General features: G+C 46.5%; 1 protein-coding gene across 1 annotated transcript in view; it reads right to left on the minus strand.

The window, feature by feature from the left end:
- The window catches only part of MLLT1 (MLLT1, super elongation complex subunit), a 76,446-nt gene that overhangs the window by 48,225 nt on the left and 10,365 nt on the right, over positions 1-17,856 (minus strand). Inside the window, exons 2-3 of the mRNA XM_003797986.3 lie at positions 17,000-17,180; positions 8,062-8,144 (exon numbers count right to left, since the gene is read on the minus strand). Coding sequence (XP_003798034.1) covers positions 8,062-8,144; positions 17,000-17,180 — 264 coding nt within the window. The remainder of the gene's footprint in view (positions 1-8,061; positions 8,145-16,999; positions 17,181-17,856) is intronic.

The raw sequence follows: 17,856 nt of genomic DNA on the forward strand, positions 1-17,856 counted from the left end.
AGCCCAGGAGTTGGAGGTTGCTGTGAGCTGTGATGCCACAGCACTCTACCCAGGGGGATAGCTTGAGGCTCTGTCTCAAAAAAAAAGAAAACTATATTCCTTTAAAAAAAAGAAAACTATATTCCTTATGAATATAGATCCAAAAACCCTCAACAAAATATATTACCATGTTTTTCCGAAAATAAGACCTACCCAAAAAATAAGCCCTAGCAGGATTTCTATGCATTTGTTAAACATAAGCCCGACCCTGATAATAAGACCTAGTGATGGGCGTGGCTATGCAGCGTAGCCATGCCATGCATTTCAGCGTGGAGCAGTAAGGAAGACTGGAATACCTTTTATCTGCCACAGCTCTTTTCTCCGAGCCATTTGCACTGTGCAGGTGTGCATGTGGTAACCGCAGCAGGCATCCTATTGTGCACCTGCAGAAAACTAGGAGAAAGGAGTTCATGCAGCACTAGCACCAGCCCCACCAACAAGGTCACCTCCCCCTGTCAGGTTCCAGAAGAAGATGACTTAACTGCATTTGAATAAATGCAGATTGTATTATACTTAATAAAAATAAGACATCCCCTGAAAATAAGCCCTAGTGTGTCTTCTTGAGAAAAAATAAACATAAGACAGTGTCTTATTTTCGGGGAAACATGGTAGCAATCTCAATCCAAAGCACGTTAAAAAGATTATACAATAACTAGGGCAGTGCCTGTGGCTCAAAAGAATAGGGTGCTGGCCCCATATGCCAGAGGTGGCAGGTTCAAACCCAGCCCCGGAAAAAAAAAAAAAAAGATTATACAATAACCAAGATGGACTTATTCCAGGAATGCAAGAGAGATTCTACATAAAAATCAATCAATATAATACACCACATTAATAAAAAGAAGGAAGAAACCCACACGACTTTCTCAATAAAGGCAGATAAAATCATGACAAAATTCAACACCTGTTCATAATTTAAAAGACACACTAAGCAAAGTAGGAATAAAAGGTGTGACATAGTAAGAAACATGTATGTGGTACCACCCAGCCCCAGCACAGAAGAACAGGGGAGATAGGAGCATCTTTTGCCTGGTCTTAGTCTTGGGTTCCTGATGCACACTTCTAGGACCCTCAAAATCTTTGAAGTGGTAGAAGCATCCTAATGACTAGGGGCTGAAAGCCCTTTGTTGCCAGAGGAACCAACCATGTAACTAAAGGGTTGGAATTTTCAGCCAGCCCCTCAACTCCCCCCTCCAAACCCCCATCACCCTGGCCAATGATTTAATCAATCACATCTATATAAATGGGGTTCCATAAAAACCTTAAACACAAGGGTCCAGAGCATGTGCAGGTTAGTAAGTTCAGCAAGGCGCTGGGAGAGTGGAAGGAAAAGGCAGGAAGAAGCTCTGTGCCCTTCCCTGCATTCCGTGTCACTTCCATTTGCCCCTTACTGAGCTGTATCCTTTATAATAAACCAGTAATGAAGTACAATGTTTCCGTGAGTTCTGTGAGCTATTTACATAATATTTTGAACTTCTGGAGGGGGAACTGGCAATTTATGGCCAGTTAAGTACAGATGGCAACCTGGGACTTGTGACTGGCGTCTAAAGTGGAGCTGACCCCTTAACCTGGGAGGTCTGCATTAATTCCAGGTAGTTAGCAACAAAAGTGAATTAAATTGGAGTTGTCCACAGAGAACGGATTTGGTGTTAGAAATGTTATGGCTGGAGAAAACAGAGGGTTTTTTTTCTTCTTTTAGAAGGGGACTTTCCTAACTTGATGAAAAGTATTCATGAAAAACCCACAGCTGACATCACACTTAATGTAAAAGGCCTTTCCCCTTGAAGGTCAGAAACAACACAAGATGCCCAGTTTCACCACTACTGCCCAACACTGTCCTGGGAGTCCTAACCAGAGCAATGAAGCAAGAAGAAGAAAGAAAAGACATTCAAAATGGAGAGAAGTAAAACTATCTCTACTTGCTGATGGCATGATTCCATATACATAAAATCCCAAGGAGCCACAAAGAGATCACTAAAGCTAATAAACAAATCCAGTAAAGCTGCAAGGTACAAGATCAACACATAAAAATCAGTTTCAATTACAACAGCATCCAAAAGAATAAAATACCCTGGAATGAATTTAACCAAGCAGGTGAAAGATTTATACACACTGAAAACTACAAAACACTGCAGAAGAAAATTAAAAAGGACCTGACTAAATGGAAAGACATCCTATGTCCATGGACTGGAAGACTTAACATTGCTAAGATGTCCCAAAACTGATATACAGATTCAATGCAATTCAATGTAATTTTTATTGAAATTCCAATTGTTTTTTTTTTTTTAAATAGAAAAGCAAAACCTTAAACTCATATAAAACTACAAGGGGCCCAGAATAACCAAGTTCATACTGAAGGAGGAAAAAAAATGAAACACAAAGTTGACGGTCTCAAAATTTCCTACAAAGCTATAGTAATCAAAACGGTAAGGTATGAGCATAGGACCAGACATAAAGATCAATGGAAACAATTAAGAGTTCAGTTTTAGACTCAAAATCTATGGCCAATTAATTTTCAAGAAGGATGCCAAGACCACTTAATGGAAAAAGAAGAGTCTCTTCAACAAATGACACTGAGACACCTGTGAAACCACATGGAAAAGCATAAAGCTAGACCCTACCCTTCATTCCATATTCAAAAGTTAACTCAAAATGGACCAATTATCTAACTATAAAAATTAAAACTATTAAACTAGTATAAGTAAACACAGTGATAAATCTTTATGACCTCAAATTTGGCAACAGAGTCACAGATTTGACACCCATATTCTGAGCAACTGAAGAAAAAAAAAACGAACTTCATAAAAATTGAATACTTTCATGCATCAAGGGGCATTATGAAGAAATGTGAAAAAACAATCTAGAGGAGATAAAATATTTGCAAAGTGCATACCTGGTAAGAATGTAATGTCCAGAATACATAAAGAACTTCTATAATGCAACCACAGGAAGACAAGCTGCCTGACTCAAACATGGGCAATGGATGTATGAAGACATTTCTCCACATACAAACAGCCGACAAATATGTGAAAAGATGCAAAATATCACTGGTAATTAGGAAATGCAAAAAAAAATCTCAATGTGTCACTGCTTCACACCAACTAGGATGGCTATAACTTTTTAAAAAATAGAAAATAAGCAGCATTGCTAAGGATATGGAGAAAAGGGAACCCTCAAACATTGCTGGTGGAAACATAAAATGGTGCAGTCACTGTGGCAAATAGCTTGACAGTTCTTCAAAAATTTAGACACAAAATTACTGCATACCCTGGCAATTCCATTATTAGCTGTATACCCAAAGGAATTGAAAATTGGTATTCAAATAAGTATGTGTACACAAATGTTCACAGCAGTACTATTCACAATAGCAAGCAGACAGAGCAGCCCACATGTCCACTAACAGATGAATGGACATACATATTGTGGTATAATTGGTCTTCATCATTGGTGGATTCCACATTTTCGAATTTACCTACTCACAAAAGTTTATTTGCAAACCCCAAATCAATATTCTTTGTCATTTGCAGACAGAACAGCAAAAAATATGAGTTGCCCAATGCACACATTTCACCAGATGATGAACCAGACAATGCTATCTTCTTGTTTCAGAACAATTTCTTTATAACACACATGTATTACTGTTGTAATCAGATGAAGCCCTCCATTTCTTTTTTCCTTGAAAGAAGGGGGTGATGTATTATCAAAAGAGCATCTTTGCAACAGGTCCCCAAAATGCAGCCTCAGTTAAGCACTAGTGCAGGGGTCCTCAAACTTTTTAAACACGGGGCCAGTTCACTGTCCCTCAGACTGTTGCAGGGCTGGACTGTGGGCCCTGGGACAAGTTGGCTGCTAAGCAGGACAGGCAGCAGCGGCAAAAACACCTGGTGGGCTGGATAAATGTCCTAGGCAGGCTGCATGTGGCCCGCGGGCCGTAGTTTGAGGACGCCTGCTCTAGTGCATTAACACCACATAAAACACAATTCCTTCATTTTACAGACAAAACCACATTCAAGGTGAAGCATACTAGCTAAAAAGAAAAAAAAAAAAACAACCCTCATGCAACATAAGGAAAGGTTCTGTGTTTGAGAAGTGCCTTTCTGTGTTTGAGAAGTGCCAAAGACCTAGCCCTTATTAGAGAAGCCGAAAACACCTTTTATCATGGCTGGAGCTTCAGCCTTCTCAAGTCTCCCAGGCTCTTACCTCCACCACACTTCCTGCCCATTCCAGCTCCACAGCAACGGCACACACGTAGGAGTGTATGACCTGTGCTAGGCCTGTGCCCAGTGCTCTACCTACCATCTTTCTGTGAACCCTCCTGACAGCCCTGAGAAGTAAATATAATGCAAAAACTGATGCCCAGAGGAGTTACCTGTCCCCAGTGACATAGCCAGTGACTGGATTTGAGCCCCCAGGTACCCCTAACTGCTCTCTCCCTATTCATTCTAGATACCAATACTTCTGCCAACCTGACCTGTCACTGCCCTAGATGCTTACCCTCTTACAACCTACTGCTGATGAGTTAGCCATGCCTAGCAACCAAATGCAAGCCTTGCCTATGTCAGGGCAAAAAAAGCACTGCAAATCCACTTACCACAACCCAGTTCCAAATAGTAATCTATATTCTCTGGTCTGCACTGGTTGCTTTTACAATTTTCCAACTTTTCTACAACTGCTAATCTTTATAAAACTTCTAAAATAGAGACCCACATGTAAATAATCTTTGTAGAACACAATACATTAAAAAAAAAAAATACTGGCACCAGCCACATACACCTAAGGTGGTGGGTTCAAATCCAGCCCGGGCCTGCCAAACAACAATGATGGCTGCAACCGAAAAAAAATGGCCAAGTGTTGTGGCGGGCGCCTGTGGTCCCAGCAACTTGGGAGGCAGAGGCAGGAGACTCACTTGAGCCCAGGAGTTGGAGGTTGCTGTGAGCTATGCCACGGCACTCTACCCAGGGGGACAGCTTGAGGCTCTGTCTCAAAAAAAAAAACAAACAAAAAATACTATCCCTGTCCCCTAGATGTGAACGATGTGAATAAAAGCCTGATTCATTAAGTAATCATTCTAGGTAATGCCTATTTCAGGTAGTTTTATTTCTTAAGACAGCTTTTGCAAATCATGTCTCAGGAATTTAAGCAATGGGTGTGTACTTGTGCATAGCTGGTTCCAATCCCAGCTCTGCCAAATAATCTGTGGCACTACGTGACTCGGTATCCAGGAGTTCCTCCAGCCACAGACTGTGGTGATGACCTTCCTCTGGGGCTTATTTGGAGACTAAAAAATTACATGCTTAGCACAGGCCCAGCATGCTGCACACACACCCCCATACACACACAGGACCGGTACCCTTAACCCTCTTGTGGTGGGCTTCACTCCCAGGTTCTCTGCGTGCAGGGCCCTCTAAGGCTCTGTGAGCACAACTACCATCATAACCAGAGGAATCCCAGCGAGCAGGTGCAGAGCACAGGAAGCAGCCAGCCTTTGTCCTGAGACAGACAACACTGTAATCCTCAGAAAAGACTCACGGTGGAGCTCTGTCCCAGCCATGCAGCGTCTGCAGGAACTGTTCAAACAAACATTGAGGAATATAGTCTTTTTTTTTTTTTCTAACAGAAAAATTGGCCATCCTCCAACAGAGTTCAAATAAAACACATGCTGAGATCCGAAAAACCCACTATACCTAAAATGGGAGGGTTTTGCTGTATGTAAATTAGACCTCAATAAACCAGCCCTAAAACAAACACTTGGAGCAGAAACCAGATGTTGCCTTAAGGAGCTGGATGTGGCAGAGCCGGCACACACGCTCCCCAGAGGGTGCCTGGGCAGGTGGAAATGGCTGGGTGCAGCACCTAGGGCCTTCCAAAGAGCACAGCAACAGGCTCTCTGGAGGACCACCGGACTCATGCAAACACACACACACCCACACCTCAGAGAAAACACCAAGAACCCCCAAAGAATAGGTAGAGATTCAAAGAATACCCTCAGAAAGGGCAAACTGCCCCTAAGGCCCAGCAAAGGGGAGACTGCTAAGCCCAGCAGTGAAAACCCTATGGCAGAGGGCTGCCTACTTCCTTTCCCCATCGGAGTGGAGCCTCAGGGAACTCAGTACAGGAACAGTCTGAAGACAAGTTTCAGGCTCAGGTGAGCACTGCAGGATACAGCACATGCTCAGAATGGGTTTCACCACTACCTTGGGGCTGCCAGTCCACAGCCAGCTGGGGGTTACCACAAGGTGTGGAGAAGAAACCCAGTATAAGAAACTGTCCCAGCCCTGACCCACCTTCCCTCCAAACAGGCAGCCAACCTCAGGAAAAGAGGCCTCAAAAATCCACATGCTGGCAACCCCCTGCCACAGAGCCAGGGACTGGCTGAAGTCTTTTGGCAGACACCTGGGGGCACTGGAGAGTGGAGTGGGTACCACCAGCCCTGGGTCAGGGACCAGACAGGTGTCAAGGGATAAAGAGGGTCTTACTGGCCTTCCCTTCCCCAAACTGCTTTGGAACCTTGAAGGAATTTGATCTGAGACACCCAACGGTTTTAGACTAGCCACAAGGACTTTGGTGCCACTGCCCATCCCTCCACGGCACCAGTGCCATGCATGGGCTAGCACTCCCCTTCCACATGTACCAAAGGGAGCCTGAAGAGTCTGGCAGCTCACCTGTTCCAGGACACAGCCCCCAGGAGGTCCACCCTGAGATGGTCTCCACTCTTTTCCCAATGGGACCTCAACTCCCAAAAAGGCTCAGGATGACCCAGATTTCTATGAACAGGACCCCAGGAGGCCTCATACCTGAAATATGGTCACATCTGTTAAGCTCACCCAGCTCCCTATAGGGCAACACGAGTGCCACTCCTAGAGGCCCTTACCACAGGTGGTGTGCAGAACAGTACCGAGGGCTTGCAAGCAAGTAGGGCATATGGCAGGCCTCCCAGGAGGACCTTCCCAGGAGATGGCGGCACAGATTCCACACCAGTCTAGCTGTATTCGTAGGAAAGCAGCCAGCCATGGCCAAGCTGCCCTGAGCCAGGAAATGCCACTGCTGGCCCCTTGGTGACACCAAGAAGAGGAACATGGGCAGGATCTCCAGTTATTTTAATTACTAAACAACAACAAAAAAGTTTAAAAAACACAGATAGAAGGAAATAAAGATCCCCTGCAATCCTATCACCCAGATTACCCTGGCTAACATTTTAAATGGATATAATTTCTTTTTTTTCTATATTATTCATATAACTTGCTTCTTTCATTCAACAATATTAAGAATTTACTCTCCCTGTGGGTCATCAAAGATTCTACTCAGAAAATGCACTTAGGTAAGTTTACCCAACCAGCTGCCTGCTATGGGACATTTGTGTTACTTCATAGATCTCTGTTACTTCAACATAGATCTGTGTTACTTCAAGATCTCTGTCACTTCATATGTCCCTCTAGGACCATGGAGGAATCTGTCCCCATCAAGGCATGTTGCTACAGACAAATTCTCTAGGCGACTGGCCATGCTGCTCCCCTGAAGAAGTGGCACTCAGGGACAGGGTCACTGGCCCTCAAGAGCAATCAGGATGGAAATCAGTATCTTCCCTGTGACGAGCCTCCCAGCTCATGCATACATGCTGTGGACTGGCCACTTCTACTACCTCCTTTGTGAACAGCCCATAGCATCCTCCGCCCAGGGACTCTGCTGGGACCTCTACTAGGATGTGCATACTGCTCGCCACTATTCAAGGATCCTACCTTCTTGGAGTTTTTTGTTTGTTTGTTTTGAGACAGAGCCTCACTATGTCGCGCTTGGTAGAGTGCCTTGGTGTCACAGTTCACAGCAACCTCAAACTCTTGGGCTTAAGTGATCCTCTTGCCTCAGCTTCTCAAGTTGCTGGGACTACAGGCACCTACCACAACACCTGGCTATTTTTTGTTGCAGTTGTCATTGTTGTTTAGCTGGCCTGGGCCAGGTTCAAACCTGTCAGCCTCGGTGTTTGTGGCTAGTACCATAACCACTGTGCTACGGGCGTCGAGTCCCTACCTTGTTTTTGAAGTGCACCTCGATGGGCATGATGAAGCCAGCATACCCCGACTCCTCCACTTTATAAGGGGGCTCCTTGCACACTAAAAAGAGAAGGAGAAAATGTATCCATCAGCTTCCTGCCCCATTCAAGGCCCAGCTTCCTGCCCATTCAAGGCCCAGGCCCCAGCAACAATAGCATGTGCCCCCCTCCCCCAATTCCCTGCCACCTTCACCACCTCCTTGCTGAGGCTTATCAGGATGGCAGCTTTTTGGGAAGCTGAGCTCCCTAAGGAGAGTCAAATTCCATGCTCAAGGGGCCCTAAGGAATAAAAGGGGCAGGGCAGAGGTGACCTGGCCACCAGGGCAGTCAGCAAAGGGAGAACAGGAAGGGGTATTAGTCCAAGTCACAGACTTGAGTGAGGTGTGCGACCCGGTGGGATTTCTTCCCCCATACAGGGCTGCACACTCCACCATGACAGCCTTCAACACAGGAGCTAAGCCCTGGTCTGTGCCCAGGACATGCACACTGAGAGATGGAGAAACATGGATGTGGCAGAGGATCTACTACCTGAGTTCTATTCCAGCACATAATGACAATCCTCCCAAGTGTGCGAACAGAACCTTGTTAACCCCAGAGATTGAAGGGAGGAAAAAACACCACCAAACTGAAACAAAGAACAGCATAAAATAATCTTTTGTAATTTCATCCTCCAGAATAAGCTGTCAAATGTCTTTTTTTTTGAGACAGAGTCTCAATATGTCGCCCTTAGCAGAGTGCCATGGCATCACAGCTCACAGCAACCTCAAACTCTTGGGCTTAAGCAATTCTCTTGCCTCAGCCTCCCACGTAGCTGGAACTACAGGCACCCACCACAACGCCCAGCTATTTTGTTGTTGTTGTTGTTATTGTTATTGTTGCCATTGTTGTTTAGCAGGCCCTGTTCAAACCCACCAAGGTCTGGTGCATGCAGTGTTGCCCTAACCACTGAACTACAGGCACCGAGCCAAGCTGTCAAATGTTCTGATAACACACTGTGAGCACCATGAAAGAAATGCAGTTTCTTTTAAGAAAACAATTAGACAGCGGAAATCCACCCCTCCCTCTGCAGAAACAACCATAACTGGGAGACAGGAAGAAACCCTGCCGATTGTCTGCAGCTTTTTTACACACTTTACTGAAGTCTGATCTGCAGACACTCATCACCACCATCAAGGCCACAAACATGTCTATTACGTCCTCAAGTTTCCTCTCACCCCTTTATTACTGATTTTGTTTTCTAGGAACATTTAACACAGATCTACACTTGTGGCAACTTAGAGCACCCACTATGGCACTGCCAGCAACAGGCACCATGCAGAAGAGCAGATCCAGGACTCACCTTGCAGAACGGAAAAGCCCAATGCTTTAACTGTCAACCCTTCCAAGCTCAGCCACTGGCAACCACCATCCTACCCTCTGCTTCTCTAAGTTCAACGGGTTTCAATTCTGCATGGAATAAGGATATGCAGTCTGTTTTCTGTGTCTGGCTCATTTCACCTAACATAATGCCAATTGTTATAAACCTTTACATGCGTAGATCTGCACTAGTAAGGTAATTCTTAAATGAGACAGAAACTGCTAGAAAACAATCAATGGAACATAATGAAACATGATTTTTAAAATCAAAACCATTAATTTTTCTACGAAAGACTCAAATATCTAACCTTGTGTATATCATATATCTATCCAAACAAAATTGGCAAGCAGGGTAGGCATGGAGAGACTGGGCCTCTCAAAGGCAGGGCTAGCTAGGCATCTTTGCATGGGGTCCCAGTCTGCAAACTACAGGAAAGCAGGGAAAGGGCTCAAAGCTCAGGCTCCCAAGCCCACCCATCCCTGGCCCCTGAGACTGGAGCTACAGGACAGATACAGGATGTAAGCCAGCCCAGGCCCACGTACTGTCCCTTCCACCCTACTCCCATTCCTTCCCTGAAAGCCCAGTTCAAGCACTACTCTCCCCCATGGCTGCCTGGCCCACCACGAGATAAGTTTCTAGATGGCAAGGCCTTATACATAGCTGGTGTGAGAAGCTTCCTCATCTGAGCTCCCTGCTGGGAGAAGCGGGCACTACTCAGACAGTCATAGCACCCATGTGGCACAGTTGCCCTGGAAGCTAACAGTAATCCTAGCTGCCCCTGCTGGGCACTCTAAACACTACTGTCACATGGATATCAGGGTCTGCATAGAAACTGTTAGTGCTACCAAACTGTATCAGGGGGTCATACCCATTCATTCATTCATTGACTCCACCACTACCTGTGTTTGGCAGAGTCAGGGGCTAGGATAACAACAGAAGCCCAGAGGATACCTCTGGCCCCTTTGTGCTTACTCTTGAGGACTGATGGTCATCTCAGACTGATGGTCAGCCCCCCTTGAAGGAAGGAACAGCCTCCCTACAGAGCAGCTCTGGGACACAAGGGAAAATCTGCAATCTGCAGAAAGCTGTCCTGGGTGGCCCCAGACTAATCCCTACTCCAGCCACCTCCTTCCTGCTCCTCCAACAAGGTCCACCCCAAACCAACTCTTTCTGCCTCTTTAACATGCAACATCTCTCAGCTCAGGGCCCATCACTCACTCAAGAATCGAGGCCACCTGACTCCCTCTCCTGCAGCTCACCTATCACCAAGAACTTTCAAGGACACTTCCAAACCCTTCTGGAGTGCAGCCCACTGTCCCTAAGTCATTCTTCTCACGTTGTGCCTCAGGCTCCCTCCTGGGCATCTTCTGCAAGGGTAACCAGAGCCTTGCACAGCCTGACACTCCCCTGGTAGTTCCTCCTGCCCTTGCTCCACCTCCCCACCCCCCAAGGAGCTCCATCACCTCACATCCCAGCATTCAGCAGCCTGGTGTCAGGTGTGGAGACGCAGCCATGGTGAGCCTCTCAATCACAGATCACTTCCTCTGGACCCCTGCTCTGAGCCTCTCACCTGACCAGGTCACAGTTCCCTCTCACAGGCTCCTCAGCATCCTAGATCTCTCAGCTATAGGACTTTCTTCTTTATCAACACATGAAGTCTTACTCCATCACCCAGGCCAGAATGCAATGATGTCATCATAGCTCACTGCAGTCTTGAACTCCTAAGCTCAAGTAAGTGATCCTCCTTCCTCAATCTCTCAGAGTGTCAGGATCACAGGCTCCTAATACCTAGCCCAGTCTACTGCAGGCCTTCTTATTCTCATCTTGTACATCATTCCTGATCCATACTATCTCCCCAGGGCCTGGACCTGTTGACATAACCTTTCCTTTCAGAAGCATTCAGAAGTATCTGTCAAACACTGCCCACCAGACCACTGGTCACAGCTCCCTCAGGCATCCAGGGACAGGAAGTACTCAGACACTCTTAAACAGGGAGGAGGCCAAGTCATGGCAGTAGCCTCCGTGGGGTCTGCGGAAAGAGAAAAGTGGCAGCACTGCGGCTGCACGAGAGCTATCTGCTTGGTGCTTTGCCTCTGCAGTCTGCCCTCCACCCCAGAACTCTCACTCACGGCCAGGCACCAGACAGACACCCCAACATTCAACCTGAACCCAGGAAGGAAAGTGGAGACAGGGGCTCGGCGCCTGTGGCTCAAGTGGCTAAGGTGCCAGCCACATACACCTAAGGTGGCAGGTTCAAATCCAGCCCAGGCCCACCAAACAACGAGAGCTGCAACCAAAAAATAGCCGGGCGTTGTGGTGGGTGCCTGTGGTCCCAGCTACTTGGGAGGCAGAGGCAGAAGACTCGCTTGAGCCAAGGAGTTGGAGGTTGCTGTGAGCTGTGATGCCATGGCACTCTACCCAGGGGGACAGCTTGAGGCTGTCTCAAAAAAAAAAAAAAGTAGAGACAGGCCAGAAAAGAAGAGAAGGCAGCTCCCACCTGTAACCCCCAGCAAGGGAACCACAGGCAGTTTGCTTGCAGACCCCACCCTATGCTCCCTTTCCTGCCCACACCTAGACCCCTGTCTGAACCCTATCCAGCCACAAAGCCCCACATCAGGACCACCTCCTAGAAGGGACACATTCAGCTTCCCAGGCCTCTGACTCCCAGGTCACTTGCTTCTGCGGAGGGCAACTATATTCCTAAATCTACTCTCCATGCCCTCCCCATCCTATGTTTCGAGTGATAGGTACTTCCAGGCTGGAAAAACATCTGTCCCTCCAGAGATAAGTAAAGGGTTAGAGCTTCCAGTCCAACACAGGAGACGAGGCAGATGCACTGGCCTACCATCCTGCCTGGGAGCCATGGGGCCAAATGCAGCACCAAACAAAGCCCTGAGGGTGCAGAGGCAGGAAGGAGGAGATGCGTGTGCTATGCATCTAGAAGGCAGAAAGTAGACAAGGCAGATCAGACAAGGGGACAGGACGAAGAAGCAGCAGCCTACAATCTGCCATAGAGGGCTGCAGGGCAGGGACAGCAGAGTGGGGCCAGAGCACTGAAGGCCTGGGCCAGGGCTGGGCCAGGCTCAGTGAACTGTAAGGGTGAGGGTAAGAGCTAGAAGGGGGCCTGGGCTCTCTCTGGGGTAAGATAAATGCTCTAGAATTAGACAGAGCTAGTAGAATAAGGGGTGATGGCTGCACAACTATATGAGTACACTAAACACACTAATTGTACACACGAAAAGGGTAGATTTTATAGTATGTGAATTAAGTCTCAGTAAAGCAATTATTTAAAAAAAAAAAAAATGAAGGGCAAACTGTGAGGTTGTATTTGGAACCACAGACCTAGAGACTCTTCCCTCCCACCTACCCCTACCCAGAGCATGGGCAGTCTCAAGTTTCCCACTGGGGAAATCCAAACAGTGGATTCCATGTCTCGAGAGGACAATCTCAGGGAAGCACAGAAACTGAACCCCTGAGTGAAACCCTCCTCATTTAGGAAACTGGGAGGCCTGTGAACTGTTGAGCCTGTTGGTTAACAAGGACCTATCTTCCCATCAAAGAGCAAATTCAGAAAGAATTCCCACCTGGAGCAAAGAGACCAAGGAAATGGAAATAAATCTAGAAACCACAAGAGAACTAGAGAAAAAAGAAAAAATGGGGGGAAAAAACCACCTAGGAGTCAAAGTCCTCAGATTTAAGGAGATATACCCAACAAATAAGAAAGGGCTCTTAAGACACTACAGGTAAATATTTACAGTTTTCAAATTCAACAGCAAGAAGGAAATAAAGGAAATCTCCCTGATGCCATAGCAAAAAGATACTTTTGTTTAAAAAGGTAAGCTATGAAGAAACAATTTGGCAGATCAGACTAACAAACACAGACAGTGGCTACCATTTCAAATACCCAACTCTAGTCCACTGAATCTTTACAACAATATTACATAGCAGAGACAATCATTCTTGTTTTACAGATGAAAAGACTAAGACATAGAGAAGTTAAGTAATAAGCCTCCCAGAAAGAGAAAAAAGAGGAAATAAACAGGTGGAAGGAAACCATCAAAGAAACAAAACTCTAGAGAGCTAAAATAAAGGAACCAAAAGTCACAAAACACAATCAACAACAGTAAAAATCCCATAGTATCTTAATGTCCTAACAAATGCCTTAAATGCTTTTATAGGGAAAAAAAAGGTGGTGCCTATAGCTCAAGCGGCCAGGGCACCAGCCACATACACCAGAACTGGAGGGTTCGAATTTAGCCCCGGCCTGCCAAACAACAATGACAACTATAACCAAAAAATAGCTGGGTGTTGTGGTGGGTGCCTGTAGTCCCAACTACTTGGGAGACTGAGGCAAGAGAATTACTTAAGCCCAGGAGTTGGCAGTTGCTGTGAGTTGTGATGCCATGGCACTCTACCCAGGGCGATAGCTTGAGGATCTGTCTCAAAAACAAACAAACAAACAAAAACAGGTCATGTGTAATGGAATGAGAACCTGGTGTCATCAGACTCCTCAGAAGATGATGACGCAGCATTTGCAAAGCCCTGAGTAGTAGAGCAAGGTAAGTACCCCTTATCCAGAATGCTTGGGACCAAAAGTGTTTTTTTCAGACTTTTGAATATTTACATTCCATCAGCATCCCTAATCTGAAAATCCTAATTCCAAAATGCCCCAATGAGCATTTTCTGACACTCAGCATAGGGCAATAAATAAATCGCCCCCGCCAAGAAGAACATCAGAGAAAAGGCCCAGGGTGATGGCTAGGTGGCTCCCAAAGGGTTCACTTTGACTAAAGAAGTCAGAAAGAACTAGAATTAAATATTCAGGGGGGTTAAAAAAAAAAAAAGCCAAGTATAAAAGTTGACACTTATAATCCCAGCTCTCTGGGAGGCCAAGGATTGCTTGAGGCTCGGAGTTCAAGGTTGCAATGAACTATGATCATGCCATCGCACTGTAGCCTGAGCTGCAGAAAAAGATCCTGTCTCTTTACAAGAAAATAAAAATAACAGGCATATCAGGGATAAGGACTCATAGGGTTGAATTCATTCCTTCATTCAGTAAACACTTAGCAAGCACCTACTCTATCCCAACAGGCACCAAGCATGTAGCAGCAAACAAAACTGACACAAATCTCTTTCTTGGAAGGGATAAACAAGATAAGTAACACATATAACATGTTAAGATGGTGTAAGGAAAAAATAAACCAGAAAAAAGTCTAGAAGCATGTAGGTGTATTGGGCAAAGAAATTGAAATTTAGCCCCGGTAGCTAGAGGCATCCCTAAAAAGAGTGCTGTGGGACTCTCCTATGAAGGCTCTCAAAAGTAAACAGGCTCATACCATCTGTTCAAAGGGACAAAGACAACTAAAGTAAGAGCAAGTTACTGGACTGTAAAAAAACAGTGAGTTAGGATCATACCACTGTACTCTAGCCTGGGCACAAAGCAAGAATTTGTTAAAAAAAAATAGTAACAACAAGATATAAAATAACACAATCCAGAAAGGGCTAGAAAGACTGCCCCAGGTGGTAGAACTAGTGAGCAAGTGGGGAACAGAAACTTTGTACCTTACATGTTTCTGTTTGATATGTGATAATGTGTATTTGATATAAAAGATACTTCTGAAGTACAGCAAGTATCATTCTTAGTCCAGCAGAGTTTTATTCAATCCAAGAAACAGGGAATTGAGTGTTTACTCTTTGTTTCATCTGATGAGGATGCCCTCTGCATATTAGCCTCTGCACAATGGCTGCAGGGACAGACTTTACAACCAACAGGGTCCACCTACTAGTTTAAGGGCTGCCCATAAACTGACACTTGAGAAGAGTGAGCCTTAGCCATCACCCCATTTTTCAGGTACCTGGGGCTTGGAGAACATGCTACTTTTATGTGACCTCAAAGCAGGTGGCTGGGCTGCTCTGCACAAAGCACACCGCAAAGTGAAAGTGTGATTAATGCAGACCACCATTCATGTTACTGCCAGAAGCTGCATGGTTACTGGCAAAGGTAGGAATGAAGATGAAATAAACAGTTTCAAAGTGGATGGGACTCATCATCCCAGGCCCATCCCAGTGCTTCGGAGACGGAGGGAAGGGGAGTAGATGAGTGAGAGATAACAGTGAGGAAGAGCTGGAGTGAATGCTGCAAGAGACAGCCAGGCCCAGATAGAAGAGAGAAGGGCAGCCAAAGCAAGCAAAGGTGAGGCTTGTTCAAGTGCACGTGGCCCTATACCAATAAAAAACAGGAGGCCACAGGAACAGTGCATGCCCACAGACTAGCCTGCTCACCCTCCTTCAAAAAGCACAGGCAGCTGGCCTGCCCCCCAGCTGTAAAGAGGGCTGTGGTGAGAACGAAACATGATCCTGCATATAAAGAGCTTAGCAGGAAGTGCTTGAGAGATGCCATGTGTTCTTATTACTAAGAGGTGCTTTATAAATATCTGCTTTTGTCAGGGACCATAGCTGCAATCTTCTAAAAGGCTTAGAAAAGAAAGGAGGAAAGAGGAAGAAGGTAAGGACCCAGAAAAGGAAAAACAAGGAGTGAAGGGAATAGCTGAAGGCTGATGGCAGGAACCCAAAGAAAAAGAAATAGCTCCTGCATCACTAAGAACCTCAGGTGGTCATCCCTTCGGAACCACAAGTCTCTACTTCTGTAGCATGTGGCACTTCACCACTAGACTGTGAGCCACTTGCGGGCACAAGGCTGGCATTCCCAGAGCTTCAGCAAAGGACATCATGCTTATGCCCAGCTCAGCCCCCATCACCCCTAGGAACCACCTGGACCAGCAGCCCAGCACAGCAATTCCCTACTGTGAAGCACTTCAACACAGTAAGCCCTTCATTCTTTTATCAATACATACATTGGGGAAAATATTTATTGAATTTCTGTGACATGCTGGGCCTGGGCTTCTCACTGGGGACTCTGGAAAATCAGACATGGTGCTGGCCGCCACAGAGCTCCCAAGACCACCAACCTTGTTCCAAATTCTCCACCCCACATTCCCCCAAGGTCATTTCCCCAGGAAGTCCCTCTAACCATAAACTGGGTGAGTTCCTGCCTATATACTATCAGAGCCCTCCAGAGAGGCCAGAACCACTACGACCCTGGTGATGCTGGGGATATGTGACTGAGTAACCTGTGCTTCAATGTCAGCGTGAGGCCTGAAAATGGGGAAGAAGACATGTAGGAGACAAGACAGCGGGGACGCAAGCTCCCGTGATTCCTTCAACTCCAAGTATTAGGAATTCTTAAAAAATGGCGCCCCCTAACAGACTCAGGCCCAGTAAGCAACTTCCTGTTTACTCACCAGCTAGGTTAGGACACCCTTCCCACCCCCTCAGAGCCCAATTCTAAATGATGACATGACAGATAGCTGCCACCTCCCTTCAGTTTTCCTGTGACAGCTGGATGAGGAGCAGCAGCTCAAATGCCCTTACCCCAGGGAGGAGCCAGAGCCTCCCGGCATGGGGCCCTGCTGTTCCTGGGGTTAGGCAGGGACAGGACTCTGTAGGAGTGAAGCCACACTGGTCAGTGCCACAGGTACTCAAGGCTGGGAGCCACTCACCACGTCTGGGCTTGGGGAAGCTGTCATGCAGCCAGAAGACCACCTTCTCCACGAAGTGCTGGATCTCACACTGCTCAGGGCCACGGACAAACACCATCCAGTCGTGGGTGAACCCCTCCGTGGTGGGCTTCTTACGCAGTTGGGCACGGTGCCCCAGCTCTAACCTGACCTGGACAGTGCACTGGAGGGAAAGAAAGGTGGGAACAGGGTCAGTACGAGGCCTGAGACAGGAGACTACCAGCTATCCTGCCACCTCACCTGTGGAGCACTCTCAGTGCTGGCCACATTAAATACAAAGACTCTGAAAGAGGCAATATCCTCCCAAATCAGTAAAGGCAATAGGCATAGCTTGTGAGAGACTTGCAGTATGCCACGCATACCCTCTGCCTTCTCTCCTCAGCAAGCCCACACAAGCCCTATGTCTCCTCTCTCCCATTCCCAACTCCATCTCACCCGCACAGCCTCTTGGCTGGTCACTCCAATCAGCCCAGCTCATGCTTGCCTCTGGACCACAGCACTTTCAGTTCCTTCTGCCATGGATGCTCTGCCTGGACTACCCACGCTTCAGCTTCTGCTGTCCCTGAGCTCTCAGCTTGACTGTCACCTCTACAGGGAAGCCTTCTCAGCCACCCAATCTGAGAGAGTCCCCACCACCCACAGCACTCTCATCACTACAGCCCTTCTTCTTCTGAGCACTCCTCACCATCAGAAACTACCCTGGTTGGTCAAGCATAGTGGCTCACACTTGTAATCCTAACACTCTGGGAGGCCAAGGCAGGTAGGTTACTTGAGCTCACAAGTTCGAGACCAGCCTGAGCAAAAGCAAGACCCCTATCTCTACTTAAAAAAAAAAAAAA

Source organism: Otolemur garnettii, unplaced genomic scaffold (genome assembly GCF_000181295.1).
Source record: "Otolemur garnettii isolate 467f Iridium unplaced genomic scaffold, OtoGar3 scaffold00127, whole genome shotgun sequence".
Lineage (NCBI taxonomy): Eukaryota > Metazoa > Chordata > Mammalia > Primates > Galagidae > Otolemur > Otolemur garnettii.